General features: G+C 42.6%; 2 protein-coding genes across 2 annotated transcripts in view; one reads left to right on the top strand and one right to left on the bottom strand.

Annotated features, from left to right (window-relative positions):
* LOC146797771 (cofilin-1-like) overlaps positions 1 to 14,186 on the top strand; it is a 70,214-nt gene extending 56,028 nt beyond the window's left edge. The window contains exon 3 of the mRNA XM_085627647.1: positions 14,074 to 14,186. Coding sequence (XP_085483773.1) covers positions 14,074 to 14,186 — 113 coding nt within the window. The remainder of the gene's footprint in view (positions 1 to 14,073) is intronic.
* Positions 1,701 to 7,705, bottom strand: LOC146797772 (zinc finger MYM-type protein 1-like). The gene is made up of 2 exons (XM_085624963.1): positions 4,377 to 7,705; positions 1,701 to 3,931 (listed from the first exon to the last, which is right to left on the bottom strand). Exon 2 carries the CDS (start codon positions 3,890 to 3,892, stop codon positions 1,778 to 1,780), a length of 2,115 nt encoding a protein of 704 aa, XP_085481089.1. The 5' UTR covers positions 3,893 to 3,931; positions 4,377 to 7,705; the 3' UTR covers positions 1,701 to 1,777.
* Positions 14,187 to 19,771: the final 5,585 nt, after the last annotated feature.

Here is a 19,771-nt window from a genome sequence, read left to right as displayed (position 1 = left end):
TGAAAACAAGTGAGGCCACGTCTGCTCGGGCCCCCTGCCCCCGCTGAATATGCATATCAGTCAGTCATAAAATCTTTATTCGTGTGTGACTAGCAATAAAAGGAAACATCACAAAAAATGAACACATTTTCATCACATTTCATTGTTAAAATACAAATATCAAATGGGGGTTCCTTAGATAAAAGGGAGCATGGCACATGTCAGCAACACATTTCGTAATTAAATTTCAGTGTTAATCACTGATGGGAAAATAAATACATAAAATCATTTTCCTACAATGTTTCGTAGCCGAACTGCGGAGGAAATGTATTTATAAACCATTAGGCAAATAAATTCATCATTTAAAAGCTGGAGATAATGCAAAGCGGGACGACATTTTCTGATATTTAAAATTTTTAAGAGTGGCTTTAAAAAAGTATGTATTTCATTAATATACAATTTGCAGAAAAAAATAAAGTGCAGTGTGCTCTGGACAGATTCTGAATCGCAGGGACATAAATCCAGTTTAGCATCAGAATATACGTTTCGGGCATATGAAACCAGGAAATGAGAGATTCCAAACCTAATAAGATAAAACAATTTAGCATGGCTAAAATAAAAGGATAGGTAAGGTTCCATGCCTGGAGAGCGGACTAAAAGTGAGTGATCTGCAACCCTTTTTTTTAGTGTTTCCTGTGTTCCTCTCAACGCATAAGAATGAGTTAAAAAAAAACTTTTAGTTTTGCCCTTGAAATATTCGCAATGTTTCCAGTCCAACAATCCCAGGATCTCTCAATTGAGCCTTAACGTAAGCGATCCATGGGATTTTGCTCCCCTGTTCCAGTTTTAAACAGTCTATGATGACAGCGTGATTCAGAACCGCTTCATCCTTTACCCAGATGTTACACCACAATAACAAAAGGGCTAAATGTATGCAGAAGGACAGGGGAATCACACCTAGTTCGCCATGACAGATGGTAGCAGCAGTGCTTTTTGGCACGCTCAATATGCATATATTAATGGGCCGGCCCTGCTGGAGAACGGGAGTGACACCTCTGCCCGTTTCTAAATAGGAGGTAACGGATGCCCATCTGCCTCCAGAAAGGCCACTGGCGGAATCCGAACAATGCAGAAACCACTTAAATCGCCCTCCAGGCTGCCCAAAAAAGCAACCCACAGCTGGAACTAGGACACCGGCCCCTCAGGCATTGCCCGAGTGCCCGAGTTACCAGTGGGACGCTGCCCACTGGGCAACCAGCCCCACCCGGTGGTAGCGTGCATGTTTAAATTCTGAGGCAGAAACATACTGCAGATAACGCGCACCAAGGCCCCCTGGCAAGTTGAAATCGGCAAGGTGACAATTTTCCTCAACAACACTGTGGAAGTGCAAAGGAAACGGAAGTCATTCACAGGGGCGGCTGGTGACATTTTAAAGTGGTGGGGCGTAAAATGATTGGTATACTTCACCGTAGCGAGCGAGCGTAGCGAGCGAGCCCAAACCCCTATAAGGAGGGTTCGGGGGGGTTCTCCCCCCGAGAAAATTTTGAAAAAAGAGAAGAGAAATGGTGCATTTTCAAGCAAATTTGAGAAAGCAGGAAGGTTAATAAAGCAATTGTGAAAGTGCAGTTATAACATTAATAAAGAGATGTCATATAACATAGGTAGCTGCTTATTCAGTGTATAACCACAGAGCTTCATAACAGACTTCGAGATACAATGCATTTCTGAGTACCTCACTCACAGATGTTTTTTATTTAACAAACTAAACTGGTTGCAAAGTAGCAGCATTCAACATTGTTTACTTTTTGTAAATGAAATCAGCCCGTCTCTCTCTAAGAGCAGCAAACTTTTCAATAACTTTAGTGTTAAAGTCCGGGATTTTCTGAACTAGCTTGCTCTCTACAGAGAGCATTGCCAAAGCATTGAGTCTTTCCTCAAGCATGGTGTTTCTCAGGAATGTCTTAATCCTCTTTAAGGCTGAAAAACATCGTTCTGCCTCGACTGTTGTCATAGGAGTGGTTATGACAATTTTAAGTAAAGCCACTGTCTCTCCAAGTGACTTTTCCATGTTAAGTTTATGGATTAAAGCCAGCAAAGACAAGGCACTTGTGGCCTTCCGATACACAGGCATTCCGTACAGTACAGTCAACTCAGTTCTCAGCTCTTCTTTATTGAGCATAGGATAAGCTCCCACAGCCTCATTCAGAGCACGCTCCGGGAAGGATTCATCATATTTGGCAAACTGTTGACTTTGCAATAATGTGGCACTCACCAAATGTTTAGTGAAAGAAAAACGCTCTCGTGCCTGCACAATTACAATGTCACAGATCTCCTTTGCAATTCGGACCATAGTGGTGATGTTTTTCCTGTGGTTTGTGAAAAAATATTTCTCTGGCAGTTTGCTCTCTAAATTGTCAACCCCATCTCTCACTTTGCTTATGCTTTGTACAAACATAGTAGTATATGCTTGCACTTTGACAGTATCTATCTCTCGTGCTTGTAACTGATTGTATAACAGGTCGACAGCTAGCATTATATCATGAAATAAATACAGTAAGAACTGAAACTCTCTGTCTTGTAGTGTTCTACCAAAGCCATGGGCTTCAATCTGACTTTTGTAATCAAACTCATCATTGGCTTCTATGGCTTCAAAACATTTCAGAAGGTCCTCTCTATGTTCATAGATTAGGTTGACTGTACGGATGTTAAAGTTCCAACGAGTTGAGGATCCCCTTGGAACGCTTTTGTCTACAATGTCATGAAGTGCTTCTGTTCTTTTGGGGGAACGCGAGAAGAATGCTGCCATGCCTCCTATATCCTGAAAGAAAATCCGTGTCTCGGTGATCTTTGATACTGCCTGTTGCATAATAAGATTAAGTTGGTGAGCGTAACAGTGCACATAATGAGCATTAGGGTACACATCTCGAATTCTCTTTTGTACTCCACTAAGGCTTCCACTCATTACGGACGCACCATCATAGCTTTGCGCAATAAGTTTTTTTTTTTGAGGCAGCTCTGGAAAAATTAAGCTCAGTTGACGCAGTATAGCTGCAGTAATGGTTTCTGCACTAGAGTCTCTTAAATGTGTGAAACCATAGAACCTCTCCACAACTTGTCTGTCATTGTCAATGTATCGAAACACTAATACGGACTGTGTTTTAGTGGCCACATCAGTGGTGTCATCAGCCTGAATAGCCACAAAGTCTGTGTTTTGCAATTCTTGCACAATATGGCTTCTCATAATTTCGAGCATACAGTCAAGAAGTTCATTTTGTATTGTTTTAGAGGTGCCCTTAAAGACTGTAGCACGTGCTAAATGTGCTTCCATATCCTTGTCTATGCTTGCTATTAAATCCACAAGGCCTTTGAATATTCCAGGATTTGGGGAACCTTCCGATTCATCATGGCCTCGCAATGCCAGTTCAAAAGCACCACAGAAACGAATGCAATCAATTATTTTGGATAGAATCTGTCTGTTCCTATCAACTGTTTCATTGTGTTTCTGTATTGCTTTGCGGTATGCATCACTTATCTGCTGCTCAATCGGAGCATCTTCCCCCAACATTCCCAGTCTAGTCAGGTTTTCCATATGCTTTCTTGTGCGTGAATGCTTCTTTATTTTTTCAGACAAATGCTTCAAGTCTGTTACTCCTTGATTTGTCCAAGAAAACTCACCACCAAACAGCAAGCAGGGGAAGCAGAACAGAGAATTTCTTAAAGGGCACCCTGTAAGCCAATCAGCTTTTGTGTACCAGGCGTTTGAGAATGTACGTGTGGACATTTTTCCTCTGTCCTGGGAAGTTTGCTGTAGTTTTAGGTCAGGCCGATGAGGTCCCAATTGCTTTAAATCTATTTTCTCTTGAAGTGGCCGTGCCTGGAATGACCTTGTAATCAGCTCTTGTACTGTATTCATGATGACGATGCTGGCCTTACCAATATATATTAAAGAAACCTGCCAATAATCAAAGTACAACATATAAGGTGCGGTGCAATAATATAAAATTGCAGTATAAATACATATATCTTGTGCAGTATCGCAATAAATCTCCAACAGCTCCCCTTTGCACAACATGACTGCTAAAAATACAGCCTTACTGCCTGCTGCCTCTGTGTGCCATAGTGGTTGCTGAAGGCACTGAAACAGACACTGCTTGAGGGCCTTGAACAAGGCAAGGGATAGTTAGTGCTGTAGCCCTGTGATTTGGCCAATAACGGTTGTTAACAGCAGTGCTGTTAACAACCGTTATTGGCCAAATCACAGGGCTAAGGCTGTTAGTAAATTCCATCTACTGAGGGTACAATGTTCAGAATGTGTGCCTACCCCAACCACCATGTACAGTGACCACACACATAGCTCTAACTCCAATCTAAAAAAAAAATAGCATCAGTTTCCTTACCTTTAACTCTGGTGTTTGCTGGGTCGTAGCCGGGGTGAAAGAGCAGCAAAGGAGGTCTTGTTCTTCGCCGGAAATATGACCAAAAATTTGGTAAGGGTTGTCAAGCTTTAGAAGGTGCTGAAAATAAAAATAACGTGCTGTAACTAGACAAGCATTGCTTTTAAAATACAAGTAATCCCAATGAATTTTACCAGCGTCAGTTCTTCAAGTTAACATAAAATAACTACAGTGTTCTTCAAATATTTATTTTGTTTGATGTTCGGGGAAACCAGACTTTTTTTTAGTCTGCTACGTTAAAATTATCCATTGGAACCTGCTTACATTTAAATGTAATAATGATATGATCTTTAGCTTTCAGTATCTTTATGGAATACAATAGATCACAATTTTAAATTCAAATTATCCTTTAATCAATACATTAAGAAGTGCAACACTGGTAGTAGTCCAACGTGAAAAAATAGCGTGAAACTGCGTCTCGTCGTGAATCTGCAAGGAGCTTGACCCACCCGGACAGAGCGTGCGAGTAGTTCAGTCAGTGTGCATGGGCATAGTGTGAAAAGCTTGGCGTGCATGCTGCACCGAAGGGTAATTCTGCCCGGTACTGGTGCAGATCTTCAAGCATTTATTTCAAGAGCTCCCCTTGAGAACTGTCTCTAAAATCTGTAAATCTACCGGATTTTGCTTCAAAACAGCGTTTTGCTCCTTTATTTTATTTCGGGTTGTGCAGCTATAAACTATAAATCCTAGTTGGGGTGATAAATTGCACACCCAGCTGAAACCCACCTCATCGCTCGGTTGTGTACATGGACAGAGAAAGTGCGCATACAACCATTCTTCGTACACACACATTGTTTTTGCTCCTAGCTCACAAGCGCCCAACATACGCCCTATCGGTTTATCACATAATTGTGGGACATATGCATTTCTATTTTCTATCCTGTTTTTTTGGAGTTAAGCTTTGCTGGAGCATGAATTGCTGCTTACTTAGACAGTTAGGACTAGGACACCTTTAAATGTTTGACTTAGAACGTGCAGGGTGGGTTTAAGTTTTCCCATGAAAAGACGCACATTGTGTGTCCATGCTAGAGAGGTGTCAATGGCCTTTCTCCAGAAGATTCACCTCCTTGGGGAGAATGACTGCAGGCATGTTTTAGCGGTGTATCTGCAGAAGCAGTATTACCTTCCATAGACGGAGATCCTAGTCTAATTGTAAAGAATGTAGAGGTGTTATTCTGCACTATTCTGCTGCCTCATGCTCCTTTCCTGCATCTGTAGGAAATTCTGATTCGCAAATGTCTGAAAATTAGCAGCGTTCAATCGTTTATTGTTTATCTCATCAGAAAAGCCGGTGCCCTTGTTATTGTGGATTTGAATTCAATTAAGCCATTTGCTTTTTCTCGGTTAAAAGTGGCCCAACGGCACCTTGCTAAAATGACATTCATTCCGAGGGCAGATTCATTCACCCCCTCACGGATTCCCTTGAGAAATTAACAATTTAAATCAAGCATGATAGGAACGGAAGGCAACAAAAACGCATCAGAATTTTACAGACAGATAAGTATTAGTCGCATTTCTTATTAAAAGCGATCCACATAATCTATCCAAAATAATCAGATTTTTTATTAATAACCTTTGGTGCAGGTTTAATTAACACCCTGGCTAGTACAAATTGAACGTTTTGAAAACATTTAACTTTTTACGGAAAATGTAGGACTCAAACAACATCGTGCGTGCTTTTGAAATCGGATGTCCTCGCTCGCCCTTGTCGCCCACTTTGCACTCCTCGGCCCGACCCACATCACAGCCTCCTCCATTCCTATTAGTCCTTTAATAAGGACAGTGAAATGCCACATTACTCCAAGGACACGGCCGTCATTTGCATAAGTTCTAAAGTTAGCGTCACTTTGTGGAAGCCTTCGCAAGTAAGGGCACAGCAATTACCATAAGAAAGATTGCTTCCATTATTTATGAAACTGGGAGTGCAACGGTAATGCTGAGAACGTGGGTCTCGGCGCTTCATCTGGAAGCCAAAATTGGTAGGTGGCACACCTGATTTCGCCTTGTTAAGTCCTGTATCCGTTTAATGACGATCAGCTTCCCGCGGCTCGGTTTTGTTTGGATGCCCCTTCGGTTCATATTCTCTGGAGACTTAATTCCAAGAAGCTCGGAATTAAAGCTAATAAACTGTTCTTTTTTCTGTCAGCCCCTTCACAGATTTCCAATATTGGAAGTCTTTTCCTAATTGTCTGGGATCCGTTCCAAGTCTCCCTCGTGAATCCCAGTGCACGCCAGGGAGGCGGCCACGCCTCCTTATTTACTTCACAAATTAAATAGACTTTCATAACTAACCCTTCCCGCCGCGTGCCATTGTCGTCGTTTCCACGCGCCACTATAGTAAAGACTTTACATAATGATTTCCTGTCGAACTTGACTGAGTGATTTCTTTCATATCTGTCAAGTAGTGTCCACTCGGCACTATGAATTCACCCTTTAAAGGATGCACGGAACACACGGTTGCTCTCGAACTCCACGTATTAAAGAGTGTAAGGTGTGTAATATTTCTGTGTATATAAAAGGGAAATTCAGTTTTTCAAAAATATTCTATTAATTCATAAACAGATATTTAGTTGCTATGTTCAATGTGCACCTACAGAACACAGAATGGACAATTTTGAGCTGTACAATATTCTGCCGAAACAGGGCTGCCATCTCCTATGTGTTGTCCCAGAAGCATGGCGAGTGTAAGAGCTACAGGCCTAGTACATATTTCCTTATTGTTTTCTCATACAGTACTTACTTCAGCCCAGGTACTTTTCACGATGACACACACGACGACGACGAGTCACTCAGTCACGACGGGTCGACTCCTCTGAACGCACCGCCGCCACGAGGTTATGAGCAGACAGTGTGTCGCACCACCGCGTGCGTGATGACGCGACCGACTGCTGGAGTGCGCACCTCATGGCCAATCACTGTCACTGTGTTCAGACATAAGCCACAGTGATTGGCCATAGGTGCGCGGCACCCAATTAGCAGTTACTCGTTGCTGTAGCAGGCTCTCAGCCAATCCAGAGACGCTGCATTATCAGCGCCTGCCCTGGATTGGCGAAAGAGCACGGATAGGGCTCGCCCGGATACCTAGAGGGGGGCTGCTGCAGAGGCAACCCTCGGCCTCTCGGCCCCCTCCTCTCAGTACAGTAGTCAGTGGCAGACAGTGCGGCGAATGCGCATGCTCGTGCTTGTCGTGAGACAAACTCGAGCATGCGCAATAAAATTGCGAGCCGCTGCCTGTCTGTCAACTAGTCTCAACTGTGCTCGCCCCCCGGCCCCACCCCCTTCATGTCCGACGCAATGCATCATTTGCATTGCCATTGCTGCCGGTCTACTCTGGGGATTGATTTGCGTGCATGGTAAGTGGGGCTCCGCCCCTGCGCCCCAATGGACGCACCGCCGCTGGTCATTCATGGAGATTAAATGTCAACTACGTCAGCTGAACATGAAATATTCTTTGTTATACATGGCTCGTCTTTGTATACAGGATGGTGAAAAGTCATTTTTCGTCCAGATGCTGGGGGAGGTATGCAGTTGGTTTGAGTCTGGGGGAGTGGGTGATGAGGGGGTTTGGCTCCCTGTGAGGGTGTTCTGACGCTCCAGTCAGAGGAGTCGTCACGAAACATCCAAAGAACAGGCCACGCGCGAAAGAGCTCTGGTGGTGGCGAAGATGGTCTGGTGGTGGCGAATATGGAGAGAAAGTGGTCAAAGGGGTCAGATGATCTTTATTCAAGCTCGGAGACACCAGTGACCCCGGACCAAGACTCTATTGATGAGATGGTGGAGTCACTGAGCACGGGACCTACTGTCACCCCCTGATAGGTGATCTGGCAATTTGACTGACTTGGTCAATAAGAAAAGCTATGTAGTATGCTGCGTTGGATCGCCCTTGGGAAGAGAATCTCACAGAGAGAGTTCTGCTGTCTTAACTATGTCGCCCAAGGGTAGGGGAGCAACCTGTGACTCGGGATAGTGAGGTAAATGCAAATGCTGGACATTAAAATGTTGGGGGACACCACAAGACCCCATGATACAAGTGAGCTAGTTTGTTTGCACATGCTCTAAGTTTGCTTGTCTGAGGATGTTCTGTTGCTTAGCCTGGGGAGGGGTGTTCCTGGGTTTAGTTTTTACTGGCAAGTTAATTGACTCAATGCAAGTAACTATGTACACATGATAGATCTGGCAGACGCCAGGTGGGGGACATGGATGGGACTCCAAGGGAGGTGGGGCACAATTTAGCAGGATAATAATTGACAGAATTTTTTTCCTGACGTGAAACATGCGTTGCATGCTCAAACTTGGGAAACATGTCAAGAAACATGCTTATCTGAAATGTAGGCAAGTACATTTTGCCTGTCTACCAGAGACTCATTTGACAGCTGGCGAACTTCAGAAAATGACCAAACGATGGAGGTATGGGGTATATGGTACCAACTACTCAGGCCATGGCAGAGGGGAATTGATATGGATAGTGCCCGGTGTGCTGTTTACCATGCGCCACACCAGAGTAGACCCACAGGGAATTAATGTAGTGGATGATGAGGAGTTAGACGATGCTACCCTCTCATTGTGGCACGGTAGGCCCCAAACACCCTTTCCTATCTGTAGCTCACTATTGCCCTTCTGACCACACTCAAAGTCCCGACCATTAGGTGTGGGGATTTTAACTGTGTCCAGGACTTACAACTGGACAGATCACACCCGCTGGTACCGAGCATGCAGGCATCAGCTAATACTCGTATGCTCCGGCAATGGGCTATGCAGACTCAAGTGACAAACCTATGGTGAGCCCTGCATATGTCCGCTAGAGAGTTTTCTCACTATTCAGGTGTACATTTGTTGCACATCAGAATTGTCATGGCCTTTGGTACGAGGGAGGCACATTGAAGGCTGGTGGGAGAGGTTACCCAACCACAACCTATTGTGGATCCCAAGCAATGGGGAAGCCTGCGCTCCAGGATTCCCATGTGGCACCTGGCATCAGAGGCACTTCATGATCAAATATTTTGTGATCAAATAGGGAAGGCGATACAGCACTATTTTGCTGACAATGAGGACATAGCCACAGATGTGACTGTGGAGTGGGGCGCATTTGAGGTGGTTCTGCAGATGATCTGTTTTTCAGAGGCAGGGAGCCAAGAGGGTACTCTGCGGAGAACTCACACATGCCGTGGAACACATTAGGGGCCTAGAAAATCAGTGTGACCGATGCAGGTGCGCGGACAGCCATAGGGGTGCAGAGGAAGGAATATAATGTGAACGAACCTCTTCTACCTTTGCACCCTCGATTATAAAGAACACATGGCTCATAAGCATGTGACAGGGAACAAAACGAGCATCATGCTTGTGTGGCTTCTTAAGTCCCACAATGGGTCTATAGTAAACACAGAGCAGGGCAGTAATGTGGTATTCCATTCGTATTAAAGTCAGTTATACAAAGTGCTCCCCGAGGTTCCCCAGGACGTCTTTAGTCAAAACCTAGACCCCTGGGACTGATGGCTTCCCCGTGGAATTTTATGGTGCATATTCTATGGAGCTGTCTCAAACCTTAGTACAAACATATCAGGGGGCCAGGGAGAGGAGTACCCTACCAAAGTTCCTGAGGGAAACATTGATAGTTGTCCTCCCCAAGCCAGGGAGGACCCACTTAATATAGATTCCTAGAGGCCACTATCGCTTTTAAACACGGATTATAAGGTCCTGGGAAAGGTATTGGCATCCCGTCTAGTTCTCATAGTGCAAACCGTAGTGCACCCTGACCAGAACAGGTTAATCCCAGGCAGGGACACATTCTTCATCCTCAGACTGTTATTCTGCATTATGGATTGGACCAAGCAAAGCAACACTCAATGGGCCACATGCATGTAGGTTTTTTCCGGTTGCAAATGGCCCGAATAGCAGACCTCCAGTTTGTGACTGGAAAAATGCATTTTCCTATGTACCAAACCCATTTTGCGATTCAGTAACCTATTATGGAACAAAAAATTGTTTAGCGATTTTGTTTTAGGAAGGGGCATTTAACGGGCATCCCTTCCTAATAGCTACTCGCAGTGCTATGTACGAATGTTTTGTGACCGAAATGCCATTTCAAAAATTCACATTTTACCACCTGCCTCAAGCAGGTGATAACCCATTCACAAACACGTTCCCCTTTGAGAATGCATGCAAAAACGTTTTTTAAGAGCAGGCAGTTGTTCCCTTTAAGGAAAATGGGCTGCATTAAAAAAAAAAATAATAATAACTTTGTTTTATTTAAAAGAAAACACAGACATGGTGGTCTGTTGTCCTCAGCAGCCCAACAGGCCACCATCCCTGTGCTTTCAGCGAATTCCAATGGGTCACAAATTGCGACCTATCTCATGATTATTAATGAGGTCGGAATCGCTAAATGTGTCTAAGGCACATTAATACATAGGTGTTTTCAATTTCCTAATTGCGAATCACAAAAATTTTCTATTGGGAAATTGCAAAATGAAACCTATGTACACGTGGCCCAATATTAGGTGGCATCACTTGATATCGAAAAGGTGTTTGATACACTGACCCAGCCCTTCTTTTTTGCAGTGCTTCACAGAATAGGAGTGGGGAGGGATTTTCAGAGTTGGGTCTCCCTACTGTATAAGGACCGATTGGTATGAGTGTGCACTGGTACAGAGATTTCAGATTTCATAGCTATTCAAAGGGGTACTAGACTGGGCTGCCCGCTCTCACCTATGATCTTTGCGTTGGCCAGGGAGCCTCTGGTGTGCTTACTGCAATGTAAGTGCCCAGAGTGGGGAATAGCCCTCGGGTAGCAGACCCATAATGTGCCCCTCTGTATGACAGAAGCCCTGATTTATCTACAGATTTGATAGCACTAATATACCCTGGCTGATCGAGCTCCTAGACAAGTTCTGGGATATGTCGACCAAAAGATTAATTTGGACAAAGCATACCTGCTCCCCTTGCGGAAGGCCCCAAGGGACCAGAGCAGCCATTTAACTTAGGTGAAGCCCGACACTTTCAGTTATCTGGGCATCGCAGTGTATCACTATGGCCATGACCTTAAAGATGGCAACATGGGAGGGTTGTGACGAAAGCAAGGCATTTGCTGCCATTCTGGACTCAACTACCGATGTCAACCATGGGGAGAATTGCAATCACCAAGATGTTGCTCCTTTCCAGACTGTTGTACCTCTTCTATGTACTGCCGTTGGTAGTGCTTTTTTTGATGAACTGCAGACATTACATACGTCCCTGATCTGCGGAACTGACAGACGCAGAGTGGCCCTTTCAACGTTGTATGCCCTGGTGGATGAAGAGAATGTTGGAGCACCTAATTATCAATTATATCACGCTACGGCCCAGCTACAGTGGACAGCGTACTGGTCTGCAAGACCCAGGGGGCCGGAGCATGAGGGCATGCAGGGTAACTGGGAGAGGCCGGGATCCTGGAGTCCCTGCTGAATGCAACATTGGAAACCAAGCCAGAGCACAAGTTACTAAAAGTTGCCCGGGCATGCTGGAAAAAATATGTCCTGGGACAGGGGAACAAATACCATACTCTCCCGAATTTCATATTTGGTCCTTGCCCCAGAGCCCTGAATACGGGTGAAATACTGGGGTGACCTAGTTGAGAATCATCAATGATTCAATGATATGGTACAAACGTTTGTGTTAGGTTCAGGACACTTCCAGTTATTTGTGGCACTTGCTATTCTGAAAAGGCAGCACTGGAGAGATCCTTTTAAGGTGCTAGAGCCAGCCCCAGGCCTTACATTGTTAATTGATGCAGGGACATATTTACGGGCCACTGCGGGATCAGTGGCCAAACTGAGGTGAACAATTGAAGGGCTGGTGGGAGACGAGACTGGCACTGAAACTAACCTCAACTGTTTGGAAGAAATACCTGGCGTCAGTAAAGTAGGTATCCATGAATGCCAGAATGTGGTACACCCAGTTCAATATCTTACACCATACCTACCTCATACCAAAAAGGGTGAGAAACATGTACCCCTGGTCGCCTACCCCCAGTGCAATATCCAGTACGCTGATTTCCTACATATGCTCTGGCACTGCCCTGTGATCACCATATACTGGGAAGATGTCTGGCGGCAGGTGGGTTGATCGGGCCGGTGTGCTCCTCTCGCTCGATCCCATACATACCCTTTTGGGTGAGCACCCAGCATCGAAAATGTAAACAGTTTTGTAAACCTGGTTCTAGTGCTGGCCAAGCGTGGGATCGTCATGGCATGAAAGTCCAGGGCAGAGCCATTGCTGTAGTGGTAGAGATGTGACCTGTTGCAGTGGGCCAGAGCAGAAGTGAATGAGGTCTGCTGTGTGCTGCCATATGAGAGGGAAGGGAGGTTAAGACTAATGTTATAGTTTTATTAATACATTATAAAACAAGTCAGACAAATGGCCCCCAGGTGCAGGACTTTCACCACTTTTCATCAAATTGCAACGGTTGGAGTGCGGCTGATGTCTGGCTGCAGAGGGTGGGTTCACCATGGTCAGGTATGGCTGTTATGGCTGCAGTGCCCAAGTGGATCTTTGTTTTGTTAAGGATGGATCTGACCTGCAGAACGTACTGGTGTAATATGCTGTCTGTCAATCTAAGTTGTCGTAAACCTATGATATAATGCTTTGGGAGTGCCCAGCTAGTTTGGTCTATCAATACCTGATTACTTGCAGTGTTTTATTTGTATTGTTACAAAAAATGAAATTAAGGTAATTTAAAAAAAAACAGTATCCACTTGCTCTAAAACATTGAGGTGAAGGTGCTGAGCTCTCCATTCCCCTTAGAGGCCAACGTAGGTTAGGATTGTACCCCATGTTAAAAGGGAGTGGGAGTCATGGAAGAGAGGTTCACATTGTCAGTTTGTTCAGCTGAAATTATATTTAAAAACATTTTATTTGCTCCCCTGGTGTTTATTGGTTCTGTCCCAGCTCTTGCATTGCAGCAAGTTGCTTTTAGGTGATTCTCTTGACACTGATGTTGCTTGCCCCATATCAGGTGCTTTGGAAGAATACATATGCAGCTCTTTGGGGGCTTCTATGCATGCTTCTAAAATATTTTTGGTGTGAATGATGGGCAGACTGTGTGGATGGTAAGTTGCAGTGGGTGTGGATGTTCCCCCTGTTTCCTGAGTTTCACTGCTAATCAGTGTAAATTGACTTGTCTTCGATCTGGCCTCCAGACAAAATGCATCAACTTCATAACTGCCTCTGCTCCCCTACGCAGGGAAACTGTAGTCATGCTGGGTGAGGTTTAGGAGGCTGGCATTATGTGGGGTGGGCATAGTACCCAGTGTACCCTGCAGCAATTAAAGTAAAGTAATGAAGGGCACTGTTGGATTGATGATGAGTTTTGGTTGGCTTCTAACTCCTCCTCCTACTCCGTGGCTGCTTCATATTTGTGGTCACCTGTGCATTAAATGTTTCTGTAGTTATCAGAGGGCTTCAGATTCTTTTAAATGTCTGACCTTTTTTATTTTAACATTCCTCTGGCTCCTAAATATTCAGTGGCATGGATAACTCATCCTGAATTCCAAGCAATAAACTGTTGGTCACTTGGTGTTTGGCACTCTACATATTGCAAGAGTCGTTTTGTCAATGGGTCTTACATTAAGATATAGGTGTAATTTTCCTTTTTTTTTCTTTTTAGGAATCAGCCATGAGCTCCAAGCAAGCAAATTAGAAGATATCTTAGATCGAAGGGCTTTGGCTACAAAGCTTGGATATTCAAAAATTATCAGCTTTGAGGGCAAACCCGTGTGAAGCTGCAATCTCTGTGGCAGTTGCTGAAGGAGCTTCCACTTTTATGTTGGACCAGCTTACTTTTGGCTCGACCCTTTTACATCACAAGTTACGCTAATTAATGTGCAATTAGCACTCTGCATACTCGTTTGATTTATTAACAAGTAATAAACAATTGGATTTTCATGTTTAACTTTCAACTTAAAAGTTGCTAGCATATCTTTCTCTCCTCTGCAGGTGTAGATGCCAGGCTACATTAGCTAGTGAAAAGGGCATTGATTATTTGTAGTGAGCACAAGGAATTGGAGGAAACTGTTGGCAAGAAGAAGAAGCGCTAACAAAGTTGGAAACAAGTTCCCTAGGCAGAGACTGGATGCTCAAGAACCAACAATTGTACTTGATTGAAGTTGTGGGTAAAGAGCTGAATGTTGCTAATTATTACAAAGGAAGATGGAAATGTTCTGGAGATGATGGCGATGGTTACCTTGAACATTTTAGGTGTTACTGGGTATTGTATAATTGCTCAGAACAGGAGATGCCTTTAGACTTTCCAGAGTTACAGACCTCATTGCTATACCACTCTGAGTGTGGCTTTATGCCCTACACTCTTTCGATTGGAGTACTTGAACTGAAGTCTCCATTATACTGACACCTTTTTTATATTTGCTACCCTGATTAATTAGGATTCCCAAATTTTGAGTAGGGTAGAATATTATAGTGTTCACAGTTTTACTTATGACTGCACATAAAGAGCTAAACAAAAATTGAACTTGTAAATTTTCTTTCTTATCCTTTGCATTGCAATGACGGAATTTCTTGTTTGCTTTGTATTGTTTAGATTGAATTTCCTTAGGATATTCTGACTTATGTTGGTGAGTTTATATGCCTATAACCTACTTTTGAGACTTATTTATGTCAGTTTGTTTTTGAGGTTGTAATAAATCAAATTAACCTTCTTTCGTAGTTGTGGCTTTATTGTGTTATTTGTTATATGGTTCAACATGACAAAAGATCCCGAGAAGATGTTAAAAGTGTAGAAGGCACTGTATTGTAATTGTCTGCAAAGTTCTGTTGGGTTTGTTGTGAGACGTCATTGACAGCCCACATTGAGATAGGGACATTTATCTTTGTGTATGAGGATGTGTTATGATTAGTGCGGCGAACCTTTTGCGCAGAGGGAAACTGTAGAGATCAGGATGATTCCTCACTGGTTGGGGTTTCATTTGAATGTGTGTTGGTGTATTTCTTGGTTTAATAAATTCGGTTGATTTCTTTAGAAAAGCATTCAATTGTTATTTGTTGTGTATTTGGTTGTATGTGTACTAGAGGAGAGAGACTGTTCGTGAAAATCTGTAAAGGAGGGTGAGCTGTTATGAGGAGTGCGATTGATGTCATAAGGTGCTGCACTGAAATTGGTCAGTTAGTGTAGAGCCACACTGTTATTGGTTGTACATGTCATTTGGTGCCATGCTAGCATTGGTCAGAGACTGGAGATAAAAATGTTTGAGAAAAAATTGTTTCTAAATATTTTTAGAAATTGATTGTAATCATTGCCAGAGTTTGATGAAAAATGAAATGTTTTAAGATTTTATGTTACCTGGTTAGGGGAAATGTAACTGTACCTATTAGAGAGGGGGAAGAGGCAGCACCTGAAGATATGGCAGGCCTTAAATGTAGGACTTTACACATGTATTTGGTTTTGTCAATGTCACAAGATCACAAAGAAAGAAGGTGCATTGGCGTTCTCACACTATGGTACATTTAATATAAGAATCATTGAAAATTTGAGAAGAATTCTATGTGAAATGAAACCATTACCTAGACCTACACAGTTTGAAGTGCTCAATGCATGTGAGCACGCAGCGCATGTTACAGAAAAAGAGAGATATCAGGGTAGAGCTAGAAAGCAGTGCGCATATATGCTGATGCGAGGTGGGATGTGCAACAGAATGGGTGGAGAGCAGATATAACTGAGGGAGCGAAGTTGTACCCCATGTTAACTAGTGAAGAGAGTGGGAAAGAGAAGAGAAAGAATGCGTAAAGGGACAAGTCACGGAAATCGGGAGAGAAGGTCGAGAACAGTGACAGTGACAGCCTTTTGAATGCAGTATTGTCAGAACGCCCACCCCCATCTAATGACCCTCAACTGATGAATGGTGAAAGCCTGAATTATGAGTAGACATTTGGAAATGGCTACTGCCCCAAGCAATGTGAACATGAATGTGATAAGTTACCTCTGCAAATATGAATCAAAATATGATGGAAAGGTTTTCAGGAACATGTGCACCTGGTGCCTTTACAGCTTTAAATGTCTCAGACGCCATTACTGTTCCAGTTACTTTTGGCCCAGTGGTTCCTATATGTAATACGAATTCAGTGGGAAATTTGAGACCAAGTTTGCCTTGTCCTGCTAATTCACCAGTTTCAGGGAGTATTCCTTTAAATTCACAAGCAGGAGGATTTTTTCTGTTTTTTCCAATAAATGCGAGTTCTCCTTGTGGAGCAAGTGCTGACCCCTCAATGAATTAAACAGAGTTCGGTCCCTTAAGGACGATGCAGGGAATCACTAGACATAGATCCGATTACATGGGCGCCACCTATGAATGCACATAGTAGTACGCCTTTGAAGGCTCCTGAGGGACAAACAAGTCTGAGTGTCCAAGAATTGAAGGACTGGTTTAAAACCTATAATGGTGCGTTGAATCAGTTGTGTCTTGCTTTAAACTATAAAATATAAGAAATTCAGCACTACTAAGATGAGGCACTCATGAAGCAAGAAGGAACACTTGGAAAAAAGACTCCGCACTCACAAAATGAGGCAAATGAACCTTCAAAAGGCAGTTTCAAAATGAAGCGTTGGGTTTTTAGTAATACAACACACTCTAAAAGGAAGACTTCCTAGATGTCAAATGAAACAGGTAAAAGAACATGCAAATGTATATATACATTGACCACTTCTTGCAGGAATTCATGAGTGGTCTCCCATCCTATATACAGGATACAGGAGACTTTCTTAGAAGAATCTATGACATACCGTGGGAGGAGTCTTATGTCTTGATGACATTAGATGTGACTTCGCTGTACACCAGCATCTCCCATGAGGACGGGCTTAGAGTCATGAAACACTTTTTAGACTTAAGACCAATATGTCTGTATTAACATTCTGAAATGCTCATTGAGAAGGCGAGATGGTGTTTAGAAAACACTTTTTTTATGTTTGGCAAGGACACCTACAGGCAAGTAAGGGGTACGGCCATGGGCACCTGCTTCATCCCGAGTTATGCCAAATTTCACTTGGGCTGGTGAGAGGATTAGGTGCTCAGGGTCAAATTTTCCAGAGAGTGGTCTGAGAATGTCATTCTCTGGACAAGATTCATAGATGATCTATTCATCCTGTGGAAAGGCACCCCAGAATCAGCCAAGGTGTTTGTGCAAGAATTAAATGCCAATACTTAGAATCTACATTTCACTTCCACCATTAGCACATCAGAGATCTGCAGTCTGGATCTGGCGGTGTTTGTGAAAAACAATAGAATACACACAAAGACACATTGGAAACCCACAGCGGGAAATTCCATTTTGCACTCACACAGCTTTCACCCAAAGAAATTAAAGGAGAGCATTCCATATGTGGAACATCTACAGATGAAGAGGAATTATAGTGACTTGACATCCTTGAAGGAATCACAGGGACAACTGAAAGAAAGATTAATTGAGAGTGTACAGTGCCCAGGTATTAGAACAAGCCAAATATAAAGTTGAAGGAATTACCAGGGATTCATTACTATTTTCAAATAAGAAAGATGGTAAGGGTACCAGAGGTGCCAGAAAGAACAAAGGCAAGGATAAACTTTGAATGATCACAGGGTACAATGCCTATCATGCCTAGGTGAGAGAGGTAATGATGAGGCATTGGCATCTAATTAAGAGTGATCCCATATTAAGCAGCGTAACATCACGCAAACCACTGCTAACCTTCAGATAAGCTAAATCAATGCGCCGAGAGCTAGTTGTGAGTATCCCTGAGGTAACAGACATAGAAGGATGGTTGAGGGCTAGTCCAAGTTTCCTTAAAAGCCATAAAGCACATCTTGCATACATGATCTCAATAAGAGAGACGTCCAATCACCATGGTTGAAGAGTCTATGGAAGATTGCAACCCCTACAATTGCAGGAGTGATTATGTAGTTTACATTTTACAATGCTCCTGCCCTAAAGTATATGTAGGGAGCACTATACATATGGCTCATGTGAGAATTTTGCAACACCTCAGAGCAGTGAAAAATTGTGATAAAGGTTATCCTATCACCAGACATATCAATGAGGTACATGGATGAAATCTGAATGAATTGTTTTATTATGTCATTGATTCAGTCCCAAAGAATGGAAGAGGCGGGAACTGAAAATTGAAATTAAGGCACTTGGGATTGAGATATATTGTGATGTTAAATATTAAAATACCACATGGCTTGAACTCCTTTGAGGAATTATATGTACTCATATAATAAGGGTTCTTCTCTCAAATGATGAAGCAGTAACTATTGATCACATGTGTATACATTGGGAAACTTGGTTATGAAAACTTTGTATTTTATAAGACTAAGTGAAAAACAAACAAGAAAAGATGTAAAAAAGAACAACAATGCAGAAATATTTTGTATTATGGGGCAGAAAGTGTGTGTGATTATACAATTGATGGTGTATTGTGCAAAGTAGAATATAGAAAAGATTAGGAGATAGTGAATGTTTTCCTTTCTCTTTTCATCACCTCTCTAGTTCAATAATTATGTGATTTTGGAAATTGTGTTTGCATTAGGTGATATGTTATGGCAATACGGAATTGTGCAGTAGCCAGAAAACTTTAGAACTATTGCAATATCCTAAGAATGTTTCTGGGATTGTAGTGGAGTTTGGAATATATTTTATAATAGCACTAGCACTTTATAAAATCCAGGCAGCTTGATTAGAAATTATCAGCACTTTAATCTAAACCAATTATACCAATTATAATTATAACCAATTATAACCAATAATATTTTTGTATGTATTTGTGTATTTCCTCTGTTTCCTTTATTTGTTGTAAAGCGTACTGATACCCGCAAGGGTCTTGTCCGCGCTATATAAAACCTTAATTTATTTTTTAACAAATATGGTAGATTGAGCCATGGTGATAAGGTTATCATTATTGCATGACACTAATCACTTTACAGCTATGAGATTAGGTTAATGCATTGTTGTAGTTAATTAGTGTGATGTACAGCACAAGCACTTTATAGATAGAATTCATTGGTGAAACACATCAATAGTAAAAAGATGGAAGGAATTGGAGTATGAGGGAAAAAGTGTGTGTGTCAATATACCAGTTTGTGCTGTGTGCCAGATAGATCATAGAGAAGATCAAGGTGTAAGTAATTCTTTCTCTTATTTTACCTCCTACTAAGTAAAATTGTTGGATAATTTTGAAAATTGAGTTTATATTAGATGACATGCAATGTATGCGTGGGGCAGTAACCAGTAATTTTCATGTCTCCTTCACCTGTGATATCATGGAAAAGGACTGTTCAAGAGATTGCTGTTGAAATAATGAGACATAAAACGTATGCAGA

This window comes from Triturus cristatus, chromosome 9 (assembly GCF_964204655.1).
Source record: "Triturus cristatus chromosome 9, aTriCri1.1, whole genome shotgun sequence".
Classification (NCBI taxonomy): Eukaryota; Metazoa; Chordata; class Amphibia; order Caudata; family Salamandridae; genus Triturus; species Triturus cristatus.
The sequence above is the reverse complement of the archived record's forward strand: the minus strand, read 5'-3'. Positions and strand labels throughout refer to the sequence as shown.

Coding starts and splice junctions, on each gene's coding strand:
- LOC146797772 (XM_085624963.1), bottom strand. CDS start 3,892: ATGAATACAGTACAAGAGCTGATTACAAGGTCATTCCAGGCACGGCCA.